The 11,456-nt window shown below is 40.1% G+C and overlaps 1 protein-coding gene across 5 annotated transcripts in view; it reads right to left on the reverse strand.

Moving 5' to 3' along the window:
* Window positions 1–9,474: 9,474 nt before the first annotated feature.
* LOC108571192 (synaptosomal-associated protein 25) overlaps window positions 9,475–11,456 on the reverse strand; it is a 26,626-nt gene continuing 24,644 nt past the window's right edge. For all 5 annotated transcript variants that reach the window (XM_017933186.1, XM_017933187.1, XM_017933188.1 and 2 more), the window contains exon 7: window positions 9,475–9,841. In XM_017933186.1, coding sequence (XP_017788675.1) covers window positions 9,779–9,841 — 63 coding nt within the window. In that variant the 3' untranslated portion in view covers window positions 9,475–9,778. The remainder of the gene's footprint in view (window positions 9,842–11,456) is intronic.

Below are 11,456 nucleotides of genomic sequence, written 5' to 3' on the forward strand. Positions count from 1 at the left end.
CTTCTGTTTTATTTTCCAGTACCTTAATCGAAGAATAATTATTGTCTCTTGTTAAATAACAATGTAAATTTCTGTGTTAATTAGAAATTAATCCTGCAGGCCATCACAGGAATTAAGGAAAGGGCTTGAAATATCAAGGAAACTGAATAAATCCAATCATGTATCAATAAATCAATTATCTATAGTAAGATAACTACATAAAATGTATTTTGCAAATAGTTACAATATATCAATATTATTTTACACCATTTCACAATCTATTCATTTCCCCTTGCACACCAAATCCATTTCCTCTAAAAGTCAAATAACCTAATTCCATATATCGTTATAAACGCGCAATAATAAAAAAAACTCCCGAAATTCAAACCAAAAAACATAGAAAGTCACCCGAAAATAATGTACATATACTTTACATCGCGAAGATAGCGTTAAACAAACTGAAATTAACACACGACACTTCACGCCGCGTTATTCTAATAAAAAAAAACCAGAAATTCGCGTGGTGACCAGTCAGAGAGTCGTTAGAAGAACCGTATATAACCTGTCTACAATGACAGGTGGGATACTAGTGACAATCATCCATCATAAAGCGCGTAATAATACATGGGCTGGGTAAATGCCGTTTACAGCTGGCCCTCCGTGAAAGCATTATACCTTACCGTTTTCTCTATGAATTTGGCCGGACTGCTGGCTCTGGCTCTGGCCATTCTGTGGGCCGTGCGATTCGAAAGAGGATTCGGCGATTACCTGAATCTCGTCACTCCAGGTTAGTCCATTTAGCGTAGATTTACCGTGAAGGATAATCGACTTCCCTTAAAACCTACCTGAAACCTTTCCTCGAATCCGAGAAATACCAATAGAAATCTTTCAAAACGCGCTCTCCGATACTGTACAATTCCATTTAGAATTTATAACAAAAGGATCGAGGGTGTGCATCTTTGGTATATTCCTATTTATACAGAATTAACGATTGTACAAATAATACCTGCAAACTTAAACTATATATTGGGTCGTTCGGAAAGTTGGAATATTTAAACCGTCGTATCTCTATTTCTAATTGATACAGCGATAAAAGTTCAACGGTATTTTTAAACGGAAAGCGAATGCAACGCACTACTCCAATTATTCGTAAGATGAACAGCGGTGGATATAAGTCGAATTATGTTTTCTATCATTTTTCGTGGCAACGCTTCACCGTGGAAAATATAATTCGCCTTGGGAGTACGTCGAATTTATCTTCGAATAACGAGTAAAATACCTTTTGCTTTTCGTCGCTATCTCAATTAGAAACAGAGATACATTACTTTGAATTGTTTCTACATTTCGCTATGAACTTTCTCAGCCACCTGATACAAGTAGTACAAACAGAAATAACAAATATGCCAATATCAACGTGGAACAAATTTATTATTCTTTCTTCGAATTATTTTCTAATTATCCTAAGAATTCTTCTGGTCATACGAGGAAGAATTTTTCATAAATTCACCGTTGACTCGCAAAAAATGATGTATGGGTTAACGAGCAGATCACGACGAGCAGGTGACGGCCACGCTTGGACCGCTGTGATCATCTGTGCTGCCCTCTGCTGTTCTCCCGCCTACATCATTGGGATTAAATGCTGGCTGTATCTGAAACTTGAGTCGAACAGAAGTGATCCGGTGGATCGGAGTAAAATTGACAATACCATGGATCCTCACGACGTCAATCGATTCCTATTCTTCCACGTCCTCGCCTGTCTACTCTCAGGATTTACCGTGGCAATTTTGAACGCTACGTATTTGGTTCTACTGAGCGGATTCCAGCAGAAGAGTCGCGACGGTTTGATCGAGGCGATAGAGAAGTACGGCAGCGATATCGTGGTGAAGACTAGGCTGGATGCTGTTCAAACTGAGCTCGAATGCTGTGGAGATAACAGCTACGAAGATTGGTTTCGTGTACCGTGGCTTAAGATCTCGATAGAGGGGCCGGAAGATACGGAAAATGGTCCTCGACTGGAAGAGCAGTGGGTATAATCGAACCAATTGCTCTTTGTTCTTCGATTTCTTTGGGAGATAATTTTAACCCTTTCGCTGCGGCAGATTTTAGTACACAACGCACGTGGCGGATTCAAATCTTTTCTTTCGGCCGTATTAAAATTTGCTTTATTAAGTTCAAGTGGAAGAAGATGAAATTAAGGCTTGAATTAATATGGAAGTGCGCCAAGAGGCTCCACAAATTTGCTCCAACAAATTTTCAAAACGCCTTTAAGCGCCAATAGCAGTGAAAGGGTTAATAATTACTTATTGTTACAGCAATTTTGTTATACTCTAATTTAACGTTTCTACGATTAAGGTCGGTAACAGAAGAGCAGGAAGAGGAATCCTCTACACCTGTGGATGTACCGTTTTCCTGTTGTTCCAACGACATCCCAAAACCGTGTGTCCATCACGATATCCTAAGCCCGAGTACTGTGTACAATTACGATCCTAAACACTTGACTATCGCTACCACAGGATGTAGATCAAAGATCATCAGCAGAGGTGAAGTTATTAGAACGTTCTTGGCTGGCTACTTAGCTCTGCTGTCTGTATATCAGGTAGATAAGTACACGAAGAAGAGAATTGAATATAATAGAAATAACTTTTAATTAACTATCGTTTCCTACGTTTAGGTGATCCTGTCTTTTATGTCTCGACTGCTGCAAACAGCTCACAGCAACGAATTCTACATAGGACCAGAGAAGTCTCGTTACCACGTCTGGATATTCTTCAAATTGAAAGACTTCGACGAAAGCGAGCAATCTCGTTCGCGAAACGAGCGCTCGAAACAAAAGTTACTCTCCTCGTCCTTAAAAAGTTCCGACGAGGAGGAAATAGACACAGAACTACGTAAAAACAGGAAGAACAGCGTGAAAGTTTTACGAAAGATTCGCTCGAAAATCTCCTCCGTAAAGTCGAAAAGCCTGCCCGCTATTAGACCTACTTTTTTTTCGAACAAGTTTCGAGGAAAGAAGAGAAACGCGCGTCGATCGAGAGACGAGATCGACGAGGATGACGAAGAGAAGCTAGAAGAGGAGAGAGAACTCCTTTCGAACCGTGTAACGAAGTCTGAAATTGTCGCGAGAAAAGAACGCCATTCGGTTGTCACTCTGTTGTCAGAGAATTCCTCGACGATGAAGTTACCGCCTCCTCCGCCTCCTCCTCCACCGTTTGTAGTAACTCTTGACGTAGAAAGCGAGCGAGAAGAGGTTCCCATCGACATCAAGCCTTCGGTATCCTCTAAAATAGAAATAAACGATACTAACGTGTTGAACAGAAACGTATTCGCGAATCAACACTCCGGAAGACGAGTCAAAGTGTTGGAAAAATTTGTACAAATCGGAAAATCCAATTTAAATCGAGATACTCAACGCAGAGAAAGTGGAGGAGCGGACAGTTCTAGGAACAGTTCAAGATCTAACTTCTCCACGAGAAGAATTCGTACGGAATTAAGTTCGACAGACGTGTACAACAGATTTCGCGGTACTCTTCAGCATACGTTAGCGAGAAGAGACGCTATTCGAAGTCGAAGAGACTCGATAAAAGTTTACAGTCCGAAAATTCACAAGAGTTTAGATGTTAGAAAGGACAACGTATTAGCAAGGCTAAGATGCAACGACGTTCCACCTTCTTATCGTTTGCTAGCTGACTTTCGTCTTCAGAAGAGACCAATTTTACAGACGCATCCTATACCTCCTCCTCCTCCACCTCCTCCTCCACCAAACGTGTGGACTAAAAATTCCGCGAGAAACAAGGGAACAAAGACTCTGTCTCGAGAGCGACAATGCAGCATCTGCAATCGTCCTGTTCAGCAAAGTCCAAGCACTTCTCGTGGATCTGCGGTCGTGGAGACTCGCGAGGATACTCGAACGTTTCGTACTTCAGTTTCACGAAGAAAAGCCGCATTCTCGGCGCACAGGGACCGTTCAAGAGAGGATTACGTGTGTTGGAATCGATCTTCCGAGTCCGTCCAACGTCGATGACTTTCTGCGTTCTCTGAAGATACTCTGTAAAAGTGTTTTTTTCCAGGGTGATCCTCAACGAAAGACTGTCGAACAATTTAACGGAGATGGTGTAAAAGTCGATGTAAATGTATATAGGTGATAAAGGATAATAAAGAAAATGTGAATATACCTGTTAATCGTGAGAAGGACGTCGATGAGAAGAGAATCCAGAGGATGAAGAAACGCAGTGATACAATACTTGATGGTTTATTTGCCGAGAAGTAAAATACACAGGCATTTTGTTATAATGGTACTGCCGAAGAATACTTCTTACGTCTCTGTAATATACATCTAGCGACGATACATCGGTACTAAAAAGAGAGAAGCCGATTTTGTTTCGTCAAAATTTCGTCTGTTTACCCAAATACTTTACAATGTTCGCGTACTTCACTCCGCTGTCTCTCCCGTCGTTTAAACATCATAATCAATCATCTTTTGTGTTTTCTCATTGTTGTTATTTTCATTTTCTTCTACTTCTTCGTCGAGCTGCTTCTGTGTGTGTCCTTTAATAATTAAATAATCGCGACTAAACTCGTGTGCCTCTCCGATCACGTGTAGAATCGGAAACGCGGACGACGACCAGCGAGTTCGACGATTCGTTGTTAAACAAAAGACTTAACAACGCCCGCAGGAAGAACTCGTTTCGTCGTGTCGAATTTATTTTGTCTTCTTTATTCTTCTTCTTCTTCTTTTTCTTATAATCTCGGCACCTTGCACTTCTGCACGGTGGTCCCAATTTGTTTTAATCATCGCGATCGTACTCTTTGTTTTTTGTTTATTGCAAACGTTAGACGTCGGTGCACGCTATCCTTCATCTTTACGCTGTACAATTACCCGGCTGTACCGCAACGTTTCGTCAGGGAAGAGACGAAAGAAGAAGTCTCAAATCGAAATATCACGAAGCCTCTCTCTCTCTTTCGGTGATCCAACTCGAGAAAAATTGCACGCGATTTAACATTTTCATCGGATCGAACGAAACAACGCTTTTTTCAACGATACATTATTACACCGAATCTTCAGATTTCGTCGCGAACGATTTCTCGCGAGCTCTTTTTCACGCGTCTCTTCCCTGCGCTGTTTCTTCTATTTTTTTTTCTTTTTTCTTATTTTCTTCTGTGGTCACTGGCTCTCCGCAGTTTTCCGTATTCATATTTTCTTCTTCTTTTCTTTACAAAAAACCGCTTTTCAACTTATTCAGCCTATTAATATTTTCTTCTCGTTCACTCGTTCGCGCATTCACACCGTGGACCATTATCATCCCCTTTCCGCGGACTACTCTCCGTCTATCGACCTATCTACGCGTCTAACTACTTATAATCTGCTGTGTTACTATACAGTTTTTCTGTGAATAGGTATTTAAAAGTACGCGTACCACATAGAGACCGTTAATAGGTTCGATATGAGTTACTCGTCTCAGATACGAGGAATTTACTTTGTAAAATAAGTACAATAATATAATCTTCGAATAGGCGGTGATAAATAGTTAACGACGAAATAACAATATTGCTCGATCCCGTAATATATAATGTTTATAATAATATAACGATATTATCCACTTGTGAATAAAAGTGGCCTCTTTTCTCACACACAAAACTCTCTCCCTCTCTCTCTCTCTCTCTCTCTCTCTCTCTTTCTCTCTCTTTTCACTAAAGGTCTACATAAGAAGGGGGCTCTGCGCTCTCGTTCCGTACATAGAGTAAATAATTACGATAGGCCTAACGATCTCGAATAACAATCATCATTATCATCAGTGTCACACCACACTAGCTCTCTGTAATCTCTTTCTCTCCCTCCCTCTCATTCATCCATTTGCTCTGTTCTATCGTTCGCAAAAAATTCTCTCTTATATCTTTCACTCCTCTTAGTACGTTCGTCCGGCGAAACGTTCAAAGATTTTTTTTTCTCTGCAAGCCATCAATCCTCTCTCTCTCTCTCACGTAACTTCATTGTTACATCAATGATAAAAGCAAACGAACAAGCGAAATCGAAAGGAGCTACGCGTAATATATTTTCTTCATCTCTTTCTCACTTTTGTGCTCAAACTTTTAACACGGCGCGCGACTCGAGGGCGGTATACCCGTTTACAATATTTATTTATGTATACAATATTGATATATATGTGTATATATATATATAGTTAACGTGTTAAATCGAGAAAAAAATTTATATATATATATGTACGTTAGTACGTGTATCGAAATCATCATACTTATCGACGATATATTAAATAGGGTTTACACACGTTTTATTTCTCTTCTCTAACTGTGGACTACATAAAAAAATCTGCGCTTCAATATCTGCTTATTACTCTCTTCTCTTTTATCTCTCATTCTCTCTCTCTCTCGCTCTTTCTTTGCTACGGACTAATTTTCATACTATTGTTGGGGGGAGGGAGGGGATCAACGTCAGCGCTGACAGCATTTCTGCTCTCTTCTGTTTCTATGCGTTCTCTTAAAAGCTAAAGAGGTAAGTGTAAAGACGCGAATACTGTTAAGGCTGACAGCTGTTTCCGGGAAACAACCTTTTCTTTGTCTGCGGTGTTGTGGTCAGTATCCACGGTAACCACGTCGTTTCTTTTATTCTTTCTGTTCTCTCTCTCTCTCTTTTCTTCATTCTTTCTTCCTTTCTTTAACATTATAAATCATCCGTTGTTTCTACGTGCTCGCATGTTTGGAGAAAAGCAACAGTAAGGCTGACCCCGTGGCTTCGATCGTGGAAACGCGGTTGTATCGCGTGCAACAACTGGATTATTATACCGGATTTACAAAGATCAAGATGAAAGATACGAGATAAAAAAGCGGTCGACGTGGATACTCGCAGACCGTGAAATGGAAAACCGAAACGGGGATCCCTTGTTACAATGGATTTACATATATTCGTTCGTTCTTACGTTCGTATAATACAAAGTAGAGATACTTCGCTTTCGTGTAAATACAATAATGTACAATCTTCGTTTACTCTTCTATAGTATCATCTCTTATTCTCCCTCTCGCACACGTCATACTCTTTCGTTTCTCTTTTGTTTTACTTTTGGAGTTAAACCTTACTGTGACGACCCCGACGACGCCATTGAGCTTGCGCGGGGCCGCAAAAAACGGATCGATCTACGCTCTACGGTGAGTCGAGAGATAAAACGATGAACAAAATTCTATCTACACATATAACAACTTCTTCCATTCTCTCTATTCCTCCATCTATTATTCTCATTTTTCACGCGACGGAGACACTTTCTCCCACGTTTCGTTGCTTTTCTTCACATTTATCTAATCCTTCTTCTGCTCGTCTCCGCCTCCTTCCTTAAACTTCCACCTTCCCCCAATATATCCTTCTCTAGAACAATTCTCATCGTACAATTCTCCACGCAAAGTGGAAACAACGCTCTCCTATTCTTCTACAATCTTCCTCTAACTCGCTGTCGCGCTAAGCGTCCTCCTCCGCTTCACCTCGTCCCCCGTATCGTCATCGTCACCCCCTTCCGGCTTTCCTCGAGTTTTCTCTCTCTCTTTCTCTCTCTTTCTCGGGAAGCGAGGTACATATTGTTGTTATTTCGTTGGTTGCACGGTATTCGACGTGGAGCGTGTCGTGGAACGCGTGGAGAAAAAGGTTAAGCGGATAACAATGTACGCTCGATCATATTACACAAGGAATTTCCTATCCCTAGAACATCTGGCCTCTCCCTCCTCGATCCATTCCGATATTATAGATATACGGTCCAAGAATATGTATACACGATCCTCGTACGTACATGTATTATTCTCGAGGCTGCTCCTCGCTACGACCTACTATAGCTGCTTTGAAATCGCCGTGTGCTCCAACAAAACGCACACACACGCGCGCCTCTCTGCGTCTACCTATCGTATCGATCTACTGTACATGGATATTTTTGGTCGTAACGCTAATTGTGATAACAAATTACACGGTATGTATTACCAACTGGGGCCCGCTGTGCGTATGTATATCGTTCACGCGTGCACTCCCACACGCTGTGAGATCTACACTACACTCTCTTTCTCTGTTTTTTTTCTTTTTCTGTACCTTGTGTATCTTATGTGTATGCGTGTGTGTGTGTGTGTTTGCTTGGAATAAATGCTTTTTGTATACCTGTATCTTTCGTGTCTGTACATAGAGAGATGGTGGTGTGTACATAAGATGAATTTTTCAATGTATGTATGTATAACGATGCAGAGAACTACAGCGTGTGTGTGCTCCCGTACAATTGATGTTGCTTTTCCTGTGTATATATATATGCTTCTGTTCTCGTTAGCTGTGGGTAATCTTTAACCCTTAAACAGGCGCACGATACTCGAGACGCGTATCGTTTCTCACTAAAAGGTTCTACGCTCTTTTTTTAATCATCTCTTTGTGTGTTTTAAATTTTACTCTGCTTAATTTTACAAACTTCTCTTTTAGATAAATCGTTAAAAGTGTAAACGCTACATCACAAGAGGAAGAACTTGGATAAACGTGCAATTAAGACGAAGAATTCATTAACTCTTATCGTTTGTTCTATATCTCTCTTTCTTTCTCGCTCGCTCGCTCTCTCTTTCTCTCGTTACCTTTCTTTCTTTCTTTCTTTCTTTCTTTCTTTCTTACTTATTTGTTCGAACATTTGCTCGTCTTTTTAAAAAACTCTACCGATTTCGCTGTGAATTGACTCGACGTCTTCGTTACGTGTAAATATTAATACTCGTTAATAAACTAACTTTTTTTTACTTTTTTTTTGTCTCTCTCTCTCTCTGTTCTAATTTTTTTTTCTCTGCTTACAGATATACTTCTAGGTTCATAGACGAAAAGTTTTTTTTTTGCCCTCTTAAGGGTTAAAGATGGTGTTCGTAATGTACGTTCGAGCGGACTCGTCGACGAAACCGCTCGAACGTAGCTAAACCGTTAAGACAAAACCAAGGAGGAAGAAAACAAAGTAAACCCGTGAGAATAGAACTAAGTACGATCAAAGTCTAGCAATGGACGAAATGTAGAGAATAATAGAGAAAACGTACGAGCGATGTATATATATACATATAATATATTCAAATAGAATTTATCATTGTTCACGTTCCATGAAAATAAAAAGCACATACGCAACAGTATATAATAGAACGATACAATTTATTTCCCAGAACGCAATACTTCTCTTTCGTGGCGTTCAACAACCATAACATTATACTAGTACAATCGACGAGAAACTATCAAATAAAAACGCCCACGAAAGATTATAGCTTCGTACACGATCGGTACACGTGTGATTAGTACTTCGTTTCTTTTTTTCTCTTTTCATCGTCTATCTACGCGAAAATTAACTAACTAAAGAACTGATTACAGAACGAAATAATAATAATAATAATAAGTAAACGTTAACAAACGTAGGACGGAAAAAGAATGAAGTACAAGAAAAGAAGAACCGTGCCATTCGTTTCTTTTGATTTACCTATTCAATGAATAATTCGATCGTCGTCCTTTTGCCAAATGGTCTACGATCTCTTCAGATGTATATATATATATACATGTATAAATAAATCGTAATAAATATATTGCAGATACTTGAGCGCGAATAAATTGAGAATAAACGATCGTGTGTATTGTAATCTGAGTGGTGGTGGTGGTGCTGGTTTTATTGTAGACACTGATGGTAGTGGTGTTGTGGTTGTTTTTATTGTTGTTGTAATTGTTGTAACTGTTGTTGGTGGTGGTTGTGATAGTGGTGATGGTAGTATTTGGTGCTATTGGTGGCCGACGGGGTGCAGGTGGTCGAGAGTGGCCTTACTTGAGTAGCTGATGGGCTCGCTCGTTGGCCACCTTTATCCTCGTCTCGTTCGAATCGCCCTGCGTGCCAAAAAAACAGACAAACGAAAGATCGTAACCCAAAACTCAGGCGTGTATAATCGAAAGAGATCACATCGCATGTTATTGTCGAGATAGACCTCTCGCATATATTAATTTTTCACTTCGATTCAAATAATGCGCAACAAAATTTCATCGCTTGTCGTTCGTCGTCGTCGTAATCATCGTTGACTCGTACTACTTTCCTATTCAGACTCTCCTTTCTTCTCCTCTCTCGTTCACCTATTCTCCTCCACTCGCGCCCGCTCGCTCGCTCGCTTGCTCGTTTCCAAGTGTATTCCCGATGGAATCTCGTCCGGGATGAATTAATGGAATTTTTGCAAGGAGCTCGGCGGTAACGAGAAGCTGAATCGAATATTCAATTGGAAGGGTATATAACGAGGAAGAAACAGAGAAGTTGCGAATACAAAGAATCAATAGCGACAACGACGACCACGGCGACGACCCTGCGGGGTTTCATCCGACAAATAAGATTCGAAGGGGTTAAAGATGTTCAATATCAACGTCGCGTGTGTATATAAATGCACTGGTTGGGCCGGAAAAAATAGACTACCGAATTATCTTCTCTAACTATGGCGATAGGAGACAATTTTTATAAGTAATTTAGGTGCTTTCAAACTGACGAACCATAGATGGAAGAAACATGGAAAACAACGAAAGGAAGTTTCACGTTTGACTTAAAATTTTAAAATCCAAGGTCATTTTAAGATCACATTAAGTTTAAGATCACACAGCATACAGTAGAAAGAAAATATGCAAGTATTAGTGTAGAAATTAATTCTCTCCGACTGCATTCGCATATAACAGATCCAAATCCACCAAGTTTCGATCGCGATAGAATTCGCAAGCTGCCAGAAAAATGGCAGGATGTCATTAACAATAATGCAGTTTTCTAAATAAACCTTCGATTGTACCCTAAAATCAGAAAAAATTAATTTCTACACCACGTAAAAAAGCATACAAGTAACCTTGAAAAATCACAGAAAAAAATTTGTCCTCCGTCTGATTCACCCTTTGAAACCATTCAAATTGCATAAATTACATAACACGTAAATAAAAATTGTCTCCTACCATCATAATTAAACAAAGAGGCGATTAAACTGCCTGTTTCACACGGCCCATCCTGTACAACGTACATGTACGTAACTATAGCGTATGTTCCGTGTGTATCATGTATAACTATATCTGTGAAGAGACTAGCGTAGAAACGAACTGGACACGAGACAACAACAAACGGCAAGAAACATGACGCGGTTATACAAAGAAGAGAGGTGGTGGGGGGAGTTACAACAAACTAAACGACGTATATAAAAAGGAGGCTGCACTAAGTACACGATACGTAAAAGACCACACGTAATAATAACGATAATAACAATGACAATAATGATGATGGTAGATAAGAATAATAATGAAAGGCAATAATCGGAATAATAATAAGTGTCGATGTATAAACCGGAAGGCTCGATGATTAGTTTTCGTTGTAGCACAAACAGGTGGATCGAGTTGGAGACACGAGTTGGGTTGACGGGTTGTGGCGGTGTCCGACCGACGACGAGAAGGCAGAAGAAGGGGTCGTGGGCGTGTGAGCGTACAATAT

This window comes from Habropoda laboriosa, unplaced genomic scaffold (genome assembly GCF_001263275.1).
Source record: "Habropoda laboriosa isolate 0110345459 unplaced genomic scaffold, ASM126327v1 scaffold119, whole genome shotgun sequence".
NCBI lineage: Eukaryota > Metazoa > Arthropoda > Insecta > Hymenoptera > Apidae > Habropoda > Habropoda laboriosa.